At 44.9% G+C, this 22,854-nt stretch overlaps 1 protein-coding gene across 1 annotated transcript in view; it reads right to left on the reverse strand.

Moving 5' to 3' along the window:
- Positions 1-2,311: 2,311 nt before the first annotated feature.
- The window catches only part of LOC146186857 (sperm-specific sodium:proton exchanger-like), a 48,857-nt gene continuing 28,314 nt past the window's right edge, over positions 2,312-22,854 (reverse strand). The window contains exons 12-19 of the mRNA XM_084608127.1: positions 20,911-21,036; positions 20,049-20,144; positions 19,733-19,912; positions 19,350-19,487; positions 15,951-16,148; positions 2,607-2,741; positions 2,445-2,518; positions 2,312-2,327 (exon numbers count right to left, since the gene is read on the reverse strand). Coding sequence (XP_084464253.1) covers positions 2,312-2,327; positions 2,445-2,518; positions 2,607-2,741; positions 15,951-16,148; positions 19,350-19,487; positions 19,733-19,912; positions 20,049-20,144; positions 20,911-21,036 — 963 coding nt within the window. The remainder of the gene's footprint in view (positions 2,328-2,444; positions 2,519-2,606; positions 2,742-15,950; positions 16,149-19,349; positions 19,488-19,732; positions 19,913-20,048; positions 20,145-20,910; positions 21,037-22,854) is intronic.

Consider the following 22,854-nt stretch of genomic DNA (forward strand, 5'->3'; position numbering starts at 1 on the left):
GCGGCATTCTCACTAAACCAGTAAGGCTGGCCGGGATGCGCAGAACAGCTGCACATGCACGACTAAACCCTAGCCCGCGTCAGGAGGCTATTCACAAAGGTTAATCGCGGCGATAACACTTCATAAAACTAACATAGGCAAAACAAATTATAACAAAACCGCCCGACACTAAAAAACACGTACATAACCCAAAACAAAATTAAAACAATGTACAAACACTACTCTACTACACTCCGCGTCATCTGCACACACGATAGCCCTAAACTCAAAATGGCGTCGCGCCTATCATACAAAGAACCAGCCCGTCGTGTTGCCGTGCGCTGCCACGTTGGCAGAGAAATCGTCCACATGGGTGCTAATTGAGCCCCAGCTGGGTGCCAGTTGTGGGCGATTCCTCTGCCCGAGGGATGCGCACGACAAATACACAGCGGATCGTGTAACAAACATCTTTAATCTCACAGGGGGTCGTCCAACATGGTGCGGGGTCGTCGTCCGGGGGGCTGCAGCCTGCGGGTCGTCTTTCGTGGAGAAGCGCCGGGACCGAAGAAGCAGGAACGAAGAGCAGGAGCGAAGCAGGGATGAAGAGCAGGAGCGAAGAGAGGCCGAGACGGCGGCGCGTGCCTTCTTTTATAGCCCCCTCACGCGGGACCGGTTATCCCCGAACGAGCGGGAAGAGGGAAACATGCAGCGCGCAGGGAGCATTGGGAAGTGGCGCGGCCTTCGAATGTGCGGCACGCCAGGGGCCCTACAATGTATAGCCCAGAATTTATTGCCGCTTGTCTGATTGGAATTTGGATTTGCAGTTGGAAGGTGCCCATTCAACACATCCTATGCATGCAATTCCCACAGCGAGATGTCACGGGCTACAAAGGCGCGAATGATGGCGTAGCAGACTTGACAAGTGTGTGATAAATGTGGCAGGGACTTATTGCTTCAACTCGTCAGTCTAGTCGGAGCCATCAATAGAAGAGAGAGGACGAAGAGAGGCCGAGACGGCGGCGCGTGTCTTCTTTTATAGCCCCCTCGCGCGGGACGGGTTATCCCCGAACGAGCTGGGAGACGGAAACAGGCAGCGCGCAGGGAGTATTGGGAAGTGGCGCGGCCTTCGAATGCGCGGCGCGCCACGGGCCCTACAATGTATAGCCCAGAATTTAATGCCGCTTGTCTGATTGGACGTTGTATTTGTAGTTGGAAGGTGCCCATTCAAGACGTCCTATGCACGCGACGCCCACAGCGAGATGTCACGGACTACAAAGGCGCGAATGATGGCGTAGCAGACATGACAAGCGTGTGATAAATGTGGCAGGAACTTATTGCTTCAACTCGTTCGTCTAGTCGGAGCCATCAATAGATATCACACAGCTTTTCACAACTGACAACCCTGGCTTTAACCTCATCGTACATTGCAATACCTTTTCCTCGGAACAGTACATCGTCTACATCGAAAAGTTTCTCGCGCGTGTTACAGTAGGGAAATGCTTCAGGTGGCAATGTCTTTACCTGAGTCCATTCTTTGTGATGTATTCTACTCCATTTAGCGATGCCTTGTTTGCAGCAGTAGCAAGTGGTAAGTGCTCTTCTGCGAGGAATTATGATATAATTATAAGTTACTTCGTCTATGAAGAAGTAGATGTGAAAATGCATCGGCAATGACATTAGAGACTTTCTGAAACGGACGGTGTGCCTGTATGCAAAAGATGATCATTCACCTCGTGGTGTACACTAAATTTTAGGTTTCATTCTGACATGCTTCTGAGGAAGCTTCGTGAGCAGAAAAGTTTTCAGGCGAGCTGGGAGTCGAAGCTGGAGGGTGTGCGCTGTAGCATTGCTCATAAGCAGAACACAAGATCTTGCGTCGGTAAATACCATGTTGATGTTCTTGTTGCAAAGATGACGAAAACCTTAGTAGAGTCCTTGCGTTCAGTAGATGGTGATGCGACACGCGTCATATTCGTGTCGAAAGTTCTGGGCAATATCTACTGGCTGATCAAGTAGAGCGCTACTGTAAAAAGGAAGGGTGACAATTTCTTTAGATATTGTTTAGTGCGTATTCATTTGCAGCAGTTTGTTTGGTTGCCGGGAGTACTTTCGCTTCTTTGTCAGTGAGCATGTTGTTAGACTGGAAAGTAACAGCGCCTCACAGATGCATCACCTTGGGGCCAGAAAATGTAGTTAGCTGTGCGCCACGCAGTAGTTCGCAGGGAAAGTTCCAGCAGTGAAGTTTGCAGAGAACGCTAAAGCTGAGACTTCCGATACCGATGCCATGGAGTCTGAATAAGAGTCTCCGCTTCTGGTAGGATGCACCATTCCATCAAGAGCGGCCGATGCTGCCATAAAAACAAAAAACCATGCTTACGGTGAAACAGTCTGATTTATTTGAAGTCCATGAGCGGACGGGATTTGGCGCTCGCAGCGAAAAGAACGGAGCGCTAGCTTGTACGGACCACAGCCGCTCTCCATACAGATCCACACTCTGACGATGCGACATTGCCTTGTCGGTTAAATCATCAACTCGTTCCTGAAAAAAAAAGGAACTACTAAGCACAAAATGCGAACCAGAAACTGCTAATCTCGAATTCTGGGCTGGCAAGGCCGCGGATTCCCACCATTTTGAAATTGTCCTCGTATTCTGCCTGTTTCTCGTCGTCCACACTTGTCTGCAGCCAGTCGACGTCCGATGGAAGTCGGTACGTCTTGCTGGCGATTATCACCATGACCGGACGCAGTCGGTTCTGGTGAAACTGCACAGATGGAAAACGGCATATTGAGGCGGACGCAGTGTTCTGTGGTGAGAAAATTGCACTCAAATTGCCTCTAAAATTTGAATGGTAATATTTTTTATTCATCTAAAGATAAGAATTTGTTGGGAAAGGCTTACAGATTTGTACCAATCTCTTGGTAAAATGCCTAAAACAGGGTACATATCAGCATCTAAGTGAGTTATATGTGAACTAAAATTTGCATTGGAACTACGTTACTTTGAGAAGTTTAAGGGGCAGTTACCTAGCTGAAAAATATCACAAACTCAATAGTAACAATTTTTTCGCACTGAAATGGATCTCGTCACACTCCGCCCCAATGTATGCAAAGACAACCCTACTTTAGCGAAAGATGAAAAGAATTGAACGGTTTGTTTGATAGTTCGGTAATATTGAACATGCAAAGATATGGTACGACAGTGCATGTTGTACGCTGTTTGTTAAAGGAAGTGGGACATCTTTGAGCAAAACAAGTTTTTGCAAAGTTAGTCACAATGTTGATTCATGACGGCAGCTTCATTCTTTCGCTGCCGCTATGAATCGAAACTGGGACAATTTCGGCCACAGCATCACAAAGGGTTAGCTTTCCTGCACATGTAATATTTGGTTGTTATTTTTATCAATACCAATTTACAATTTATTATCAATTATCATTGATGGTTGGAGTTGAATGGCGACCGGCAACGGGGCAAATGGGATCTTGACAGTGTAATTCTGTATTATCTGAAATAATCGACTGCTTACAGGTAATATTGTGCTGGACCATGCGTGAGCCTAAAACAGCAATCAAAATGAGGATGAAATGAGGCAACTACTCGTCCCGGAGCTTCGCTGTTCATAAGAAGTTCAGCTTCAAGTTCAAGTAGCGCATCGCTGGACGACCGACCCACGGCTGGGCGTTGTTGCAAAGGTATTGACTTATTACTATGTAAGTAAAAGTAAAACGGATAATTGGGCGAATTGGTTTGCCTTTCAATAAAAAAACAGCGCTACAGGAAAACACACTGACAGGAAGACGGGACAAGAGAAACACTACAATTTTATTCATGAGCGCGTCAGAATAAATACGAAACAATTCAGCATAAGAAACACAAACAAGGCTAGATAAAGTGCGGACCCCCAGGCATCCTTAGTCACGCTTACCGTCGAACATCAAGGAATTGCGACTGCTTTCCAGCGAATGGATGATGTGCTGACACATGTCCCCGCATTAGCTATTGCCTTCGCCTTGATAATTTCACTTGTTATTTTGCATGTACATTTAGCTAGGATTCTGCAACTGGAAAAGTGGGGTTTCAAGGGTGGTTTGTTTGCATTCTTGGCAGTGCTTCGCCTGAAAACCTGATGCGGTGTAACACACATAATTGTGGTCGTACAGCCGTGCTATGAGACATCGGCTGTTTTTCAACAGGGCGTACACAATGCCCTGCTGGGATGCTAAAAATGTGTTCTGATGTTTTATTTTGTATCCGAAACTCCACTTTGTATTTGGATTAGTCACTCGACACAACTTCATGAGTTTTACCGGGGCTGAAAAAACCACCTTTATGGTGGCTTTATGGCGATCCTTATGTGAATAGGGCATCACTGCAACCTTTTGCTTTTCATTGTCTCTGCCTCTCCTTTCCACATAGGCACCCACTATTTTTTTTTCTTTTTGCCCTTTAGAATGCCTTCCGCCACTGAAACTAAAAAACAGGGTAGCCGGCGGCACCCAGACGGGCTGACTGCTTTATGAGGCTGTACTGAACTGTGCGATAGCACAACTTTTGTAACGCATTACGAAAACAAAGCCTAGCAAACGCCTCTTTGCCCTAAATTTAGACTGTGCCGAATCGAACGTAAAGTGTTTTGTCCACCTAGGTTCATACATCCAGCAAGCGTGTTTATCAGAGAAACGGAGACTTAAGTCTAGGAACCGTATGCTGTTACCGAGAGGCATTTAATAGGTCAAAATCAAAGGGGCCAAGCATTCTTCGAAAATTCCTAGAACAAAACCGATAGTTTCGCCTTTCCGATGTTACTTTCAAGTAACATCGAAAGACATCGACATATCTAAAAAACCTTATAACATTGTGGCCCTCCATACGCGTAGTCAACACATCATCACCCTCTCCTAAACACAAACCGCTCAAAACAGGCGCTACACACGAACCAATATGCATACCTTACTGTTTCTTACTCTCTGTGCTTTCCGCTCCTTCTTAAAAAGTATGTTAAAGCCTAGCGCATTGCCGAAGCTGAGCTGTTCTTAATGTAGTTCTCTAATCGCCGTTCAGCATTGCGAATGCCACATAACGTCGTAGAAAAACTGGAAGAAATCACATGGCGACCGTAATCCCGGCATGCACCGTGCGTGCTTAGTACCAACGCTGAACAGCCTGTCTCTGGACTAGCGCCAGCGAAGCGTTGGTCTCTGGCACCGAGATAATTATGGCGGCATGCATGGCTGTGTCGCAGTTTGATTTGATTTGTCTTTCGCCTGTTTCGCAGCAATCTTTTACACGTTACAAAGTATAAGTAACAGACAACAATTTCAATTCTCCTTTACGAAATGCTGCCGATCACAATATTCAGTTACAAACCCTGAAACGTAACTGAAGAATTAAATGATAACGAAGCAGATCTGACGACAGAAGAGAAGCCGTATGGAAAAGTGCTGGAAGGTATATATAGTGGCTGCACAGAAACCATAGTTATGTGTAAAGAAAGTAAAAAATTCCTATGAAGAAAGGTGTTAGGCAAAGAGACACGATCTCCCCTGTACTATTCGCAGCTTGCTTAGAACAAGTATTCAGAGACTTGGAATGGGAGCAGGTAAGGATAAGGGTAGATGAAGAATACGTCAGCAACTTGAGATTTACTGATATTGCCTTGCTAAGTAACTTAGGGAATAACTGTAACGAATGATTGATGACATAGAAAGCAAAAGTAGAAATGGTCTCTTAAAAATGAATATACAGAAGACTACGGTAATGTTCAGCAGCCTCGGGAAAAAACAGCGGTTTACTTTAGGTAGCGAAACACTGAAAGTAGTAGGCGAAAATGTCTACTTAGTACAGGTAGTAACCGCAGATCCGGACTATTAAAGAGAAATAATAAGTTGAATACTATTGAGATGGAACGCATTTGGCAAACACTCGAAGATTGCGACTAGCAGCTTACCGGCATCGCTCAAAAAGAAAGTAGACAATAGTTGCATCTTATCTGTACTTACCTATGGGGCTGAAACATGGATGCTAAATAAGAGGGTTCTGCTTAAGTTGATGACCACGCAGAGGGCTATGGAACGATTAATAGCAGGTGTAGCATTAGGAGATAGGAAGCTTGCATAGTGGGTCAGAGAAATAAAGTTACGAATATTCTAGTGGAAATCAAGAATAAGGAATGGGCATGGACAGGACATGTAGTGCGACGAGAGGATAACCGATGGTCGCTTAGGGTAACAAACTGGATTCCAAGGGAAGGAAAGCGCAGCAGGGCGCGGCAGAATGTTAGGTTGGCGGCTGAGGTTAAGAAGTTCGCAGGGGTCAAGTGGATGCAGCTGACACAGGACCTGGTTATAATTGAATGAATATGGGAGAGGCCTTCGCCTTGCAGTGGGTATGATCAGGCTGAAAATGAATCAGATTACATTGTAAGAAAGCTGGAAAGAATCTGAATATTGATGATCTACAAGAAGCTGTGCGGATTTCTTGATATTTTGAACATTAATAAACACTAAGGCGAGCAGGATTTCGAAGTTTTCGTTTTCAATTTTTCACACGTTTCATCGTGGAGACACATTCTTTTCACTGAACAAGCTCTGCGCTGTACTCGCGGTGTACGCGTTGTATTCTCAATCTAGACTTTAATATGGGAAAACATTTTTGCAGTGTGCGCATGTATCTTCACCTTCCCCAAGCAGCACGCCGTCAATGGACCGCCAATGGTCCAATATTGGGATATATTGGTCCCAATATTGGTCAATATTGGCGTCCGATTGGGGCGCACAAAGAGCCAAGATATATGCCAACCAATTTGATCGGCTCTCCTATCAAAACCAGTATTGGCATACTACCTTGTTTACTGGCATTCAACGGCACTCAATGGCTACTCAATATCTTCCACCCAAGCTCACTCACTGGTTGTTATATCACGGCCATCCCGCCAAGCTCACTGGCCATCCGATATCTTGTAACCATGCTTATTCACTGGATATTCACAACTGGCATCCAGCCAGATTTATCAGCTACCCAATATTTCCAATCCAATCTTGCCCAGTGGTTTTGCCTTATTGACATCCAGCCAGATAAATTGGCAATCCGGCTAGTTGCTTTTTCGTGCTATGACTAATAGGCACCTGCAAAGCCATCCCCTACTTATGCATTGCAGATATTTTTCATGCAGCTTTTTATTTAAATAAAGCATGCTGAGGATATCCATGCACAGAAAATACAGCTGAAAGGTTCACTGCATGGTGATTTATTAGGTGTGCACTTGTTACAGGGTATGGAAACATTTAGGCAGAACTCTTAGACTTCAGTGTTCCTACTGTCTTTGCGTCCCTTGGCAAGGTGTTCTCAGGTCCCAGGTTGGAGGAAGGCGCTGCGTTCATCGCAGCTTCTTTTGTGGTCGGTTGTAGGGCCAGCAGCTCCTTGCAGCCTTTAAGGATATGGACTTGAGCAGCGTGCATAACAATGTATTTCCTTTCGCAGATGGCACCTGGAAATAAAAGCAACATTCATAAATCCCATTAAGACAGAAAACTTTTGGAAAGTGGAAGTGCAGCTAGACCGTGGAATAAAAATGCAAAATAAAGCACTACCTGTTGGCCCTCAGGCAACTTTCTTGTCTGATTTACTCAGGTTGAAATAAGCTGCATACTCGGTGAGGCCGGCCATATTGACTTGGTTACATTGGTTGCGACATCTGGCAGTGCACGGCTTCCCATGTGGATGTGTTGTTGACGCTGGAAACATAAAACAAAATGATCTTTGCCGTTATCTATTCGTTAAACGGTAGTCAGTGCTTGCCCCCTTATACTTGTAGTGCCTTTGTGATCGAACACCTGTAGAAGAAAGACGTCGTCATAACTGGAAGCTTCAAATCAATAGCTTTCCTTTGAATAGATTGCCGCAAGAACTAAAAAGAAACTACAAAGGAAAAAACAGACACAAAAAATGGCAGTCGCCCTCCGACCGCGGCTGCTAAATTTAGTGTGCACCGCATCATTACTGCAAACAGAACGTTTTAAAAGTTGTCAAAGCTGCAGCCAAAACAACTTACGACACAGATGCTTTGGAGTTTGTATGATACACTCGAACTGAAAAAATAAAGAAATCCGTAACTTAGCATCACGTTTGTTGCGGGAACAAGTTTGTACGTGTGGTAAAGTATAAGAACTATGGTAGCAACTGTAAATAACCTATTTTAAGCGGCTATTTTATGACACTTCTACTACAAGGAATTAGCGCAAGAGAAAGATCAAACACGTGAATAAGCTACGCGTCGTTTAGACCATTCCAATAGCGCATTCATAACGGCAAATTACAATATTAAATATTCGCTCGCAACTAAAAATCATGTCCCAGAAAGCTAGACGTAACTCTGAGTTTCGAATATAGTTTGTAAAAGAAACTGACCACTTCAGACACACAACACACGTGCGATGAAGATGTAACCTGAAAATCGCACAAAACACGCGTCCTGTTTTACAGGACCACGTTTTTCTTTTGCAATACAAATTGGCCACCTCTGCGCCGTAAATTTTGTCATTATGACCAGAGTTTATGCATACAAAATAGTGCGCTGAAAATACAGTTCAGAACTGACTGGCGTGGTGCGGTCGAAATAAATGACTTTCCGTTCTCGCAAGCATATCGGTTATTGACATGATGATGAAGGCTGACAACATACTGCACCAAATATTGCAAAAAAAAAAGTATCTTACCATACGGCTAGCGCAGATTTGCAGACCTCAGTTGCAACAATCCAAAATGAATGCTGCCACGCAAAGTACATCCCAGGGATCTGATGCTTTATACACCTGGTAAGAAAAAGTAGCGATCTTACAAGGAGACAAAGCAAGAAATAATCTCAGAGTGCTCAGTTATGAACAAACAACTTAAAATGCTGGTGATACTCACAAATATCCTCTTTCAGGCATGGCCATTAAAACGAATCGGAACTTTCACAAGGCTTGGTTTTTCGGTTCTGCTGTCCAAAGCTGTGGGAGCTCGAGCAGCTCGAGCGGGTGGGGATTGTGTGGCCGACCAGACGCCTCTGAATCAGCGGCTTGTGTCGAGTTTTGAGGCACGGTTAGAAGGGGGCAGAAGGATGTTGTGTTTTCTCTCCCTCTTTTTTTTTTTTTTGTTTCAGATCGGACGAAAGAGTAGGCATAAAGCTCGAAAGGGGGTGAGAGAAATGAAAGAGGTCCCGCAGGACCACGTGAGCCCAGAAGGCTGCCGGCCAGGAAAGTTGACGGGAAGGAAGGGAAGAGTGAGGGGGAGTAGAGTGGGGGGCATTGTGAGCAACGCCTGCCTAGCCGGGAGGAAAGAGAGGGCAGTGAAGGTCGCTGCCCTTCCGCGATGACTGCTTTACGGGGAGAAAAGGCTACAAGACGGGAAGTTGAAAGCGGTTTGGAGAATTGCTTTAGTTAAGGCCCTCGGGCGGAGAGGCGACAAAAGGACCAGAGAATGGAAACCATATGTTCTTTGCGCCAAGCGTGTGAGGAGGAATGCGCAGAGTTTTGCCCTTGGCTTCGCTAAAACAACGAGGAGTGCGTTCGGAGCTCTTTGGTCGCCTCGACTGTTGGCTCGGTAACATTTTCAGTGGAATGATAATTTCGCTATATTTTTTTTTGTTAATGCAAAATACGTTTTACCTCATAGTTTCAAATATTAATCACATACGTAAAACAATCTTCAGTTTTCACGGAATCGTCCTCGGTTCGAACAAATGGACATATGTTTTTTTATTAAAGATGGCACACAGGTCGCTGTTCATGACGGAGTGCTCTTGAAACGTCATCACGCTCAACTGAGCGATGCAACAGCCCGAAAACTTGCTGTATTCCTATTAAGGAAAAGAAAAGCGAAAACGGCCATAACTACGAGTACTTCAAGGTTAAAAATTCCCATGCTATTCATTTTTTTTTTTTCAAATCAGGTGGACATTTAGAGCAAGAAAAAATCCGCGTAGAACCAAGCGTGGGCATATCAAGAAATACAAAATACTCGACGAGCTAAGATCTGAAGAACTAAATTTGCAGTAAAGAAAAAATAGAAAGAAAGCAAGGGTCAACATTGAAACTATATCTACGAACTTGGGACAAGGTTGTCCTCAGAAAGAAGCGCGGTATAATCATCTTTCAGCCCGCGGAAGCAGCGCTTGTGAAAGCGGCAGAATATTTCACAATGGAATCCTATTTCTCAATCATGTGTTAAATTCTTCGCGAGTGGTGTTCTCTAAAAATGCCTCAAAACTGCTAAAGTAACGCATTCGCATTACTTTTAATATATATGAATTGCAATTAGCTTCCTGATTGACATGATGGGACAGAATTATTTAGTTCTCCGAAAGGAAACGCCTACGGTGCGGTGATTATATGGTTGGATAATAAGGCAATGAATGTTTGAAGAATAGTTTCTGAACAATGCTTAGGAGAGCGCTGTCAAACGCTGTGGTCAAATGCATCATTATGAGCCATATATCACAGCTTTCGAACAAAAATAACTTCCGTAAAGAACATCGTTATTATGCAATTTCAGTTTTGTTACCATATATGCTGGCGACACATGTGCGCGCATTCATTACACTGTAGATAATTGTTTAAATTTTTTTTTCGTTTGCCTTGCCCCATGCAGTGCTGTTCATTTTTTTTAACTTCTACATGTACACTACTTTTTGGCAGTGTGCGATTTACGTCGCATTAGAATACGAACCATTCCAGGACAGTTCAGATTTGTTTTCTTGTCAAGTGAATTAGCTAGACATAACGTAGAATATATGTTGCTTGTATTTTTTCTTTGAGCTGAAATATTTTATGCGCTGCTGCACCGATGGCCAAAGTCGTTCAGTCTTTGTCTGTTGCTGAAGCCCACAGCAGAGCGCAAAAGAGTACAGTACAAATTTGTGTTTAGTAGATATTAGAACTCGAAGGCCCTGAAAGCAGCCCAACATATCTGTCTATAAGAACAGCTAGTACTGAGGCGTGGTATAGTCGGTGCTGATGTTGAATGCTGGAAACATATAGGTAATGGCGAATCATGCAGTGCGTGTTTGATTGGTTAGCGCGATCGATCTCTCCCACCTCTGCTTAGCTTGAACATGTTGGGTTTCTTTCCATCACGTAAAAAAAAAAGGCGGAAATAATGATGCTACGCGTGCGTGTTTCCAATCATGGACAAACGTTTACAGGATGTGGATTCACCGGATATATTCGATCGTTTCTGCGTTTACTATCCAAACGTAACCCCTGGTGTTTGTTCAAGCGACACACACGTTCTGTTGCGTTCTTTGCATTTGAGTACCTTGCGTTTCTTGACTGCGCAGGATTTTTTTCGCGGACACGCATCTATTAAACATTTGCTTGTCAGATCAGATGTGTGCTCGAGCGTGCGCGTATGCTTGTACTCGTATGCGTATAAATAGGCCCATGGAACGAAATCCCGTGCGCGAGAGTTGTGCGCGAGATGTGTTCGAGATCTGTGCATGGATATATCTGTGCATCGGATCTGTGCATTGATGTGTCAATCACTTTCAATCATCCTGATTTGACGAGATCAGAAAAACAAATCGTCTCCACCGGGAATCGAATTCCTAGCCTAGTTAACGCTTTAACCAACTGCGCTAAACCTTGGATCGCGAAACTAGCACCATACGTAATTCTCATTGTCTACCGTGAGGATAGCGACGAGAATGACACTGCAATTAGTGATAATGACAATGATGACAGAATCAATGGTAATGACGCTGCGTTTAGCTGATAACGATAATGATACGTAATGCACCGTATGCAGTAGCATTAGTCTCGCCTTCACTAATTTCTGCAGTGTAGATTCCACGTGCTGTCAGAATTTTTTCAACACTTGGCTAAAGTTTGGAACACTATCTGTGTTAGCTACGTCCACGCGTGATCGACATCCGGGCCTCTAGTCTGCAGGAATTGTCTCGAAGATATTATATGCAGAATTTTACATAACAATTAATCATGCCTAAAGTCGTAAATCAAAGAGTTCTCTACCAAAATTGTCAAGTATAATCGCAGGTCATTCACAACAATTAGCGAATCACGAAAAATGTATTCAGAAAAATATATTCTACATTTTCCGTGATGGGCACTTCTGTTCGTTGTGTCTGGTCAGCTCAGTCAAACAATTTTAGGACAATCTATACATTAATCCCAATAAACATTATATATATGGTGGCCCAAATTACGTATGGCGTATGAATATCTTCTACAGTTGAACTTAAACTGACGTCCGGGCCAGTGAAAAATTTAGTTGCGACGAAATCAGCCCCAACACACTGTCATATTGAGAGGCAAGCATTAGAAATGTCTCTGTCGGTCACAGCTCATTCTACTGTTTTTTTTTTTTTTTTAGCGCCGCCGCAGCCTGAAATGTGCAGAGGTGGCCAGCCATCAAAGCTCGTTAGACAATATCGACCACTAGAAACCATGGTATATACAATGTTGGGATGCCATCAAAGCTGATGGGACAATATTGACCAATCTATGTCAAGATGTATGCAATGTTGACAAGCCATCCATATTGGCTGAACATTATTGCCCAACCTATGCCATTAGGGCGCAATGCTGGCTAGCCATCACAGTCCATCGAACAATATTGAACAATATAATGCATATGTATACATTGTTGGCAGGCCGCCATGACAGGCGGGTCACTATTGACCAATATATGCCATGATTTATTTATTGCTGACAACACAACCATAATAGCCGGACAATATTAACCTTTTTATGCCATTATATGTGCAATGCTGGCCAGCCATCAGACCTCATTAGGCAATATTGACCGCTATAATCCAAGATATATACAATGTTAGGATGCCACCAAAGCTGGTGGGACAATATTGACCAATGTATGCCAAGCTATATTCAATGTTGACGAGGCAACCATAATGGCCGGACAATATTAGCCAAGCTATGCCATGATATGTGCAATGCTGGTCAGCCACCAAGGCTCATTAGACAATATCGACCACTAGAAACCAAGATATTACAATGTTAGGAAGCCGCCAAAGTTGGTTGGACATTATTGACCACTGTATGCCTAGATATATTCAATATTGAGAAGCCGTTGTTATTGACCGGACAATATTTACCAGGTTATACCATGGTGTGGAAGATATTGGCAAATAATTGCAGCTGGTTGGCCAATAATGACCAGGCTGCCTCATTGTGTATACAATAATGGCAAACTGTTCAATATGAATGGGCATTATTGACCGCTCTTAGCTGGTTGAATGCCAATAACGGATATGGGTTAAGTTCACTGGGCCAATAATGATTATGGTATAGCGTGGCTGCACATTATTGGTAGCTCAATGGCACCATTGGGCCACTTGTGGGCCAGTAATCCCCAATCAATCCCCATTATTGGGCCGATGAAATGTGCTGCCTGGGTCTTCGCCTTGCCGCTCTTTAAGCCTCAAATATTGTATTGTGAATGAAATCAGCAACTCGATGTTTAAGTCGCCAAGAGTCTAAGGGAGTGTCGAGCAGTTAACCTATGGGCTCTTCAGCAGCTAACTCCCGATAGCTTGAATATAAGGCCAGAATCCAGAGGCCAGTTTCTTATTCAACAGGAAACACCTTAGTGCTTCTACATGTTAACACGATAATAAAAACTTGTTTGAAATTTCAACTCGAATCCACGCATGTTCCTTGCTTAGCACAAGCTTTTCTGCCCTGGCCCTCCAAGGTGTATATAAATGAAATTCGGAGCAGCGCGGACAAAGCAATACGTTGTAACATAACCCAGGAAGACACTCAAATGCCCATTGTCAGTGGAGAAAACAAGAACCGGAATAACTTATTTATTTGCCATGAAACATCCCGAGCCGGTGTAGGCTCTGCGTTTTCTAATCTTGGTTTCTTTGAAGCGCAAGCTGTCAGGTGAAAAAAGTGGGGCGTGCGAGCTGCAGCAAGTCACGTCGGGTCCCCTGTGCGCGTATGAGGTCGACAGACGATCGAAATGCGGTAAACAAGGCCGCCCAAAACGTGCGCTCCCCCAGTCGATTAGAAATAGCGGGAAGAAGCGAAGTTGAACTGCTGTCAAAACACGCTGACACACTGAGCCCCAGCAGACGAAGCTGATGGGTACTAGCGTAAGTGCTGTCCCGTTGGCGAGTGTTTGTTTAAAGCCCGTGCTGACCGCGGTACAAACATAATACAGCAACACACGCATCACAAGTGCAGATAAACTTGTGGAAACGGCGCGACTCTGAATTCGAAACAGTTTAGCTTTAAACGAACTTAGGAACAATGAGCACACAATTCGCCGGAGCTACGAAGTCCAACGGTACGTGCAGTTGCAATGTTAGAAAAAAGCCCGCAGAACAGACGGAAATTGAACTCGTGGTGAACATGTACGGCATACATGGATTGATATCCCATTCTCATGGAACTTTTCTGTTGATTCTGGACGAATAAAGTATAGTGAGATTACGCTGTTTTTCTCTGGCATCAACAGAAACAAGCGGATTACCATCAGTAAGAATTTATCTCTGAAGGGTTCCTGTTATAACGACGTGACAATGATAACCTGTCGACATGCTCAAGTCTTAGTTCTCTTAAAGCCAAGAAGGGAGCCAGTTGGTGCTGCGTACTTGTAGCGGGCCCTTCTCAGGTCATAGCAAAGGACGGCTACTACACGTACGCTACAGATGGTCGTGCGACCTACCGCGAATTTGAGTAAGCTACACGCCTCTCCTCCATAAAGCGTTTCGACCAGCGCCGGCCTTATTTAGATTTCGGGTCCATAGGTAAAGTTTATCAGAAGTATTTTCTTCCTCTAGCTCTCTCTCTCTCTCTCAATTTCCCCGTCGTGTTGCGCTACGCATGTATTTTTTTTTTGTTTAATAAATCTGGGCTGCTCTGAACTTTCACGCTGTCAACGCTGACGCGCTTAAAGGTGGGTTCAGACGAAAGGACTTGAGCGCGGATGGTCCGCACGCGTCAGCACGGATCTGGTGCCACGTGACCACGCGTCACCGCGCCGATGCGGCCGTCGAGAATTCACGCGAAGCCAGCGGACCATCCGCGTGTACTCTCCCCCCCCACGCTGGTGGCGCACTGCCGAAAACCATTCTACTGAACGTTTCAACATGGACGCCGAGCGAAACCGTCGTCTCGCTGTTCTGGCTGTTCTACGTGAATTGTGCGAGGACGACGAGGAAGCGAAAAAACGTTCATTTATTGCAAGCGTTCTTTACTGCAAACATCGTCAATATTTCATATCGGTGGGCAGCTCTGTACGAGCGCTAAAAACGTGACTGTCGCTTCATCACTGAGCGCTTTTTTCGCAACTGCACCCATAATAAGCACTGGAAACTGAGTAAAGCTATAACTCTGGCACACCCACAAGCACAAACACAAAAAAACGATGTACTGCTGCGAACACAGAGCGAACGACGCAGCGCATGCACAACAAACAATACCCCGCTCGAACTGAATACGAGACGAAAAGCGCGGGCGTAGCAGCGCGGAGGCAGCAACGATAAAGCAAAAAGAGCAAAAACAATCTCGGTCCGCGCGGACTGAAAAAGGCGCTCGGCATATTCAGTCCGCTCCGCGATCCGGGGCCCCGGACGGCCACGCCGTCCCTCAGAGCAGTGACGTCGGTGTCACTTGGGGCGCGGGTGGCCTGTCCGCGCTCCGGTCCTCCCGTCTGAACCCACCTTAAGTGGCGCTACATTCGAGACGAATGGACGCGGGTTCTCCGGGTGAAGCACAGCTAGGTGAGACAGGTGTCAAAGGGTACAACAGGTGCTCATAGTGCACATTTGCAGGTTGCCCACGACCTCAAAGTTACTCATTGTAGTGTATATTTGTCGTTTCCTCTGCCCGTGTTGTAGGTTTGCTCGTTAAAACACGTCGTATTCCAAATTCAGCTATAGGTCTTCCGTTGTAAGTTCAATTTCGAGAAAAGCTATATGTGAGTATATGTGGAGGAGGTATTTTACCGGGAAGGCAATCTTCATCGTCTGCGGCGGCAGGTAGGCTGGAGCGACAAAGTATTCTTGCGTTTCCGGATCCAAGGCGGTGCCATGTATCAGAATGGCGTCTTCTATGTCCGCCGTCAAGTTGAATTTCGAGCAGCGTTCCAAGTCGGGCAGTAGGAAGGATTCAAGCCTTCGGTTGATTTTATCCAGCGGCCATGTCTGGTGCGCAATGCAAGCAAATAGGGAATACGATTCGGCTCAGTTGCAGAAGGTACCATTTCCCTTTTTGCAGGTGCTGCTCCCCGATACGGCTAGCAACGTAAGAATGGAACGCATGAACTTTGAATTTCAGGTATAATAAACTGCGCAGCAGTTCTTTATGACTGGCACGTGCATTGGTGGACACTCATATCCCTCAAACCACACTTCAACCTTCGCCGTGGCAAAGGCTGCTACGGCTGACGCTATCAATAAGAATATCCCAATCGCATAGCACACGGCACGCATACTTGGTACATTGTAATATCGATTGATAAAGCATTACTTCAAAGGTGCGTTTTGTTAGACGGCTTTTAGGGAGATTCTTGACCCAAACATTTTTGAAGGCAGTGAAAAAGAAGTTTGAAAGAATTTGGAGATTTTGAGAAGTTTTGAGAATTTAATCAGATATTTGAATGACAATGCTGCTGGTTTGTCCATTTTGCACTAACCGAAAGTACTGTCTAGCGCACTTATCTCTGACTCAAGAAGATTTTGTATTCGGAGAAATGACGGGGGAATGACGGGAGGCAAGCGCCATCCCGGCCGTTGGCGCGCTTGCCTCGCTGCCCGATAGATGAGGCACCATGTCAAAACAGCTTTTTGACTCTCTTCTGCGAAAATTGTGCACGCCACCGAGAGCAGTTTTTCCTCGATTTCGGAAAATCTAGGCAAGTACCGATGTTGAATCACTTATCAGATAACGTAGACTATATTTTGCTACTTGTGGAAGTTATTTCAGCTCGAATGGGGTAGTAGATGTTGCATAGAAATTTTTTAAATTCCGGCCCCCAAATATTCAAGACCCTGTATATACATATACATTGAGCGAAGCAAACAGTTCTTGGAGTTTCTTGAAATTTTATGCGGTATTTCAGTCCAACTGCAAACAATTTTACAGATCCGCGAAGTGCCTTTTCCTCAGTAGCTATAGACCATTTTATCATGGGCGCTGCCATTTTGTGTATGTGTCGCCAAGTTGAGTACAACCGCCATGGTGGTATGTGCGGTCCCATCTGCGGAACACAAGACAAGTTGCGCACATCGGCATCTCGGAGCTTTCGCATGCATGTTTTTCAACAGCAGCAAAGTCATTTGGTGAGAAATTACCAATATTTATGCTCCTGATCAGCTCGGCTGAAGGCTATACAAACCTGATTACAATTAGTGTGTAACTTTTATGTGGAACAGAGAGGCGGTGGCGCACTACTGCCGCAAAGGCTGTAAAACAAGCAAGGCAGGGCCTTTCAAACACTTTTTGATCCTTAAATGGTTTCTAGAGATGAGCTACCGTAAAACTGAGCAATACAAGCAAGCGAATGTCGCCGTTTCATATCGTATTTAGAAGTAATTCTAATCGCGCTACATTTGTTTCGTCAGCCGATCATTCATATACTGTTTACTGCTTAAGTGGCTATGCGGGAGTTCTCACATCTCTACTGGGGTTCTATTCTTAAGGATCCATTATCAATTTCAGATCCATTTACTTTGCCCTAGGCTACTTTTGCAGGGTGACAAAGCCGGGGCGTTCAAGCACCCACAACCAGGCAGTTTTTCAAATTATAACTGTACCGCGAGCATAACAGCCATGAAAGCTAATCTCTTCCTCCTATCCTTATAACCTAGAAGGAAAATCAATCGCTTAACTCTATTCCTTAAGATATATCATCATGCCACGCTACATGACGACTTCATCTCACCACCTGAATACATTTCCCGTCGCATCGATCACTGTTACAAGGTTGGAACTGCAAAATGATGTGCCAGAACGTTTTTTCACTCTTACCTTCCCCGGACATGGTCAATTGGAACCGTCTTCCATCGAACATTGCAGCCATTGAAGATAAGCAGCGTTTTCGCGATGCGCTAGCTAATTTTGTTTATTCTGAATGCAATTGAGTTTGCGCTCTTGTAACATTAACTGTATTTTATGTAGAGTTGTATTCTATGTAGCCGACTCCCCTCCGTAATGCCATTGGCCCTGAAGGTACAATACCTAAAATAAATAAATCGGATTTCAGCGTTACTACATGACTCAACCACCTTTTTGCCAGTATGTGCGTAGAGTGGCGATAAATTGTCGACGGCGGGACCTGCTATCCTACAATTTCTTTGACTGGCCGCTAGCTGAGTTTGTCTGAGGCGCTCGTCATGCTGTCATCCAGATGAAACGGAAACTGAAATACTTATAGAATAGTGACCTTAAATTTTGTCCCATAATGACCTCAGCGAAAGTTGCATTTATCAACAATTATACCCTATTTGTCGTCGAGAGGTTTGCTGACTTCAAGAAATCGCTGCAGTTCCTATGACTATATTTCGATTAATTATCGGCAGCAAAAGCTTACGAGATGCGTATTTTAAACATTTTGCGCTGTTTACTAAATAATGTTGACAACCAATTTATTAGGCATCGTTCTCTTCAATTGGGACACGTTCTTTGATACTCTCATGAACCTCAGATTACTGCATCGAAATAGTTTATCTTTCCCAGGCGGCATCTCGTAAATGTTTGCCGCAAGGAATACCACCCCAAAGGCTGCCGGTGTTGCACTGATATTCAGTTTTCCCGGTCCCTCCTCTACAAAAAGTGTTCCGAACTTGCACGAAAGGCTGCCATGGCGAAAAATGTCGGTTGGGCGTTGAAATTTAGAGCCTGCTCTCTTCGTACAAATGAAAGAGTTTCAACTGGAACAGCGTAGAACGACGTACGCGCATACCACCGGTATTAACATTTTGGTTCTGTTACTCATCTCCTTTTGTCTCTTATTTTCTTGTTAATTCGAACAACTGAATAGAGAAAAAGATTTTTGTTTACCGCAGTACCTCCTAGCAGCTGAACTGCGGTAGGCGGAAGAAAGGACCTCAAAAATAAAACAGGGATGGGGTATGTAAAAGGCGTACAAAATATAAAATTCTGTAATTATAGTGCATTAAAGTCTATTAAGGACACTTTGGTCAATTATTTAGAGGAATCCCCCAAAGGCACTTTGTGTGCAAAAGACTGCGCAGCGCGTGCGCTTTCTCCGTAGAATGCCCTAGCGCCCCTGCTGCTATCACTGCGTCCTCACATACCAGACAGGAGGAACGGTGCAGTGCGCTCCGGTTCGAGGCTATTTTCCTCCTCGCTGGGAAAACGGCCTATACCGTGAAACCTCTCACCTGGTATTTCGGGTGTGCCTGTAGTACCATGAAGCCAATGATCCTGGCGATGTAGGACCAAATCTGATAAAGAAGGCTTGGAGGCCGAGTGAATATTTGAATGGCGTCCATGACGCGTTCTCTTGGAACCACGTACGCCTGCGCAGCCCACGGAAAGAATGGAAAAGCTCTTATAAGCGACTATATCCCGCCATCTGACACTTGCGCGACAAAGAGCCAGACAGCCAATGATTTGCACAAGCTCTCCACAGAGATTGGTCCCAAGGCATGAACTGGCTAAGCTGTCTCTGACTTCTCCCCAACCCCCTTTCGTGTTCTCACCCGAAAAAAAGAAAAAGAAACATTAAGGTGAACGGTACCGAAGTTTAAAGTGCAAGTCTCACATTTATCTGCGTCTCGGCTACCACTCGAGTGATGGAAGGCTCGTCGGTGACGAGTCCCAACACTCCAAGGCAGGCGGGTGCGCTCACGTAGTCCAGGAAATAGCCCTCGTTGTAGAAGAACAGATGCGACGCCGAGTTGGGAAGTGATCCGTCGCCAGGGTTCTCGAACTCGCTTTCTATCTGCACGTAGCCAATGAACAAAATCGGCACTGCGGAGCCCTACCCTTCGTTCCGTGTGATGCAGTGTGTTCTGGCAATCTGGGCTCAGAGTTTCAAGGCCGCTGACGTCGGAGACCTCCAATTACGTGGCACCTACCTTAAGAATTCCGGAGTAGGTGAGCAAGATCGGATTTTCTTGTCCTCGCTGCACGACGACGTCCTCGGGCGAGAAGACGATGGGACGAATTTGTATCTGATAAAGAGAAGAGTTAAGCAATTACTCCTCGAGTCAAAACTGCCTAGAGCATCTGAGACTATCGTCAGTCATTTAGGACGGGAAATATGTACAAGAACCGCACTGTAAAGGACCGCAAATATGTACAAGAAACTTTACATTGTGTTTATGCTCGTCGCATAACAATGAACACGTGTGGCTGTTCTGGACACGCATGACTGCCTGTATACTTCGCGGACTATAGTGAGTTCGAGAATTCATATCACTGTAGCGATTATAAAAAGGCATGTTTTGTTATAATGGTGCTAACAGCAGAAATATGCGTTGAATCAGCCCTGCATGTGTAAGAAAACTACACTGCGTAAGCCCAGTGTTATTGCATAATAGGAATAGCTGAGTCAAATCATTAATGCCGCAATTATATTTAGGCAGTAGACTAACAGTACTGACTAATAAGGAGAACGATATAAGATTAAAGCTGTTTTTCTGGGTGCGTTGATCGTCAAGGAGATATGCAGTACACCAAGGTTTTCCATTTCTTACCGAATGGCAAGAGTAGACTGCTGTCTAAACCAGCTTGGCATACAGATTGCAGGCAGAGTCAACTGGACTCTTTACTTCTTCCCATGTCGGTACACTGTATAGATTTCGTAAACAACATTCACTTCACCAACCTGCGCTTACCGAGGTACTCAAATCTCTAATGCTGCCGCATAATGTGACGTTTGTACGGAGCGTTTTTCGTGCTTTTCGTTTGTCCAAGCATAAACAGAAGCTAACTTACAGCGAGGAACTGCCGCACACTGTCGGAGTTTATCCAGGGGATGACGCGGAGCATGGCGATGGGCTTGTAGCTGGTCGGAAGACTGCAGGGTCCGCCGATGACACGCATGCGGCGAGCCTTTAGTGTCTGCGAGCCACGGAAGTGCACAGTGTGAGCTCACTGCGAGTAGGTTAGGCACTATGGCCGCATCTCATGTTTAGCGGAGTTGCTAGTAGCCTTTCAGAGAATAACGCCCAGCGATTCATATTTACACTTCAGTATGCATTTTTATTAATGCGAAAGCCTTACTTGGCTACGTTTTTAAAAACGTGTCCGCAAAACGTGGAAGCAAAACGTAACGTGTGATATGAAGTCGCAGTAGGATGCGACTGGTGGTCGTGAAAGTGTATGTAAAGACAAGTGGTACAAAATGTCATGCCATGTCTAGTTATGCTTGTGAGTCATTATAGTTTAGCCTTGAGTCATAGTCACTTGTCATTAGTCAGTCAGGTCGAAGATCCAATGGAGTCCATAAATTGCGTAAGTCATTAGCGGTCATAACCATTACTAGTGCCTAGTCATGATTCTCAAAAGTGCTTAGTGATGACCCTCAAAACTGCTGATTTTATGACATTGAAATGTGCTAAAAGTGTTGAGTCATGACGCACTAGGCTATACCAAAGAGCATCCAACGCACATGCTTTCCCTTTTCTCCTATGTAGGTGTCTGCAGTGCTCTCAATATTTTTGAAAAATAGGCAATCTTCGCTCGTTCTTTGCAAGTCTTCCTTGAACCCATCGCATGCGTCTATGGTACACTTTTTTCCCCAGAATATTGAATAGGTTTTGAACTGTGGGTTCTTTCAGAGCAGACAGCGGCAACGCGGATAACCTGCCTATACGCCATGCGCAGCGCCTATAGACCCTATATAGCGCGAGCGCATGGGCGCTGCCATATTTGTGCCGCCATCGCCGGCCTTTGGGCCTTCTGGTTTGACGGCTTTCGGCGCGCTGGTACTCGGCTGCACGCTGTGGCTTACCCGCTATCGCTGGGAACAATGAGCTTGTAGACAGCCAAGAAACTTCACGTGAATGCTCATAATGTGTGTGTAGGTGCTAAAAAAATGTAAAAGTTACCTACGTATTTCATTTATTGCGTCCTCCTAACTATCTGCATTGGCTAGAACATTTCGACAGGTTTGTCAGCCGTCGACTCGTTTTTCTTTTTTTTTTTTACCAATTCTCTCTCTTGCGCTCTTTGTGGAAAACATTGTAAAACTGAATAGATTACAAACTGATTATCCTCTCAAACTTTTTTTATTTTTCTTGCGCAAGGGGCAAACGCATGTTCAGTGCTTGCTGACACGCATTATGAATTTTCACCATTTAGCATTGTGACAATTTATTGCTCAATATGACGCATTTGTAATCCCCAACAGTTGAAAAGGTATAATTTTACCTCCTGTAAACGTCCTGGCTTCAAAAGACTATTACGCTGCTTGAGGGCCGCCTCAGGCGCTCACTGGCATTCACCTGCGCTCAAACGAAAGTGACTGGAAACTGCATCGAAATTGAGAACCCACAGTAGGAAGCCCAAGCAAGCGGGGATATAAAAACATCTTCTCATGGTAAATTTCATCCTTGGCACGTGCATTAGTTTCATAAAAGCAGCAGTTATTACATATATTGCAGCAGTGCTTATCTAATTAAAGTTTGGTTTGATTTGTGGGGTTTAACGTGAGAAAGCGACTCGCTATGAGTGGAGGATGCGGAGATTCCCACCACCCTGGGGTTTTTTACGTGCACCGATATCGCACAGCCCACGGGCGCCTGTGTTTTCGGCTCCATCGAAAAGCAGCCGCCGAGGCCGGGATTCGATATCGCATGTCTTGGGAACAGTACCTAACTTAAGTAAGCAGATTCACTGACATATGCCCAAACTGACTTTTCTTCTCTGCACAATCAA

The sequence above is a fragment of the Amblyomma maculatum genome, chromosome 6 (assembly GCF_055883805.1).
Source record: "Amblyomma maculatum isolate TAMU_Amacu chromosome 6, ASM5588380v1, whole genome shotgun sequence".
Taxonomy (NCBI): Eukaryota; Metazoa; Arthropoda; class Arachnida; order Ixodida; family Ixodidae; genus Amblyomma; species Amblyomma maculatum.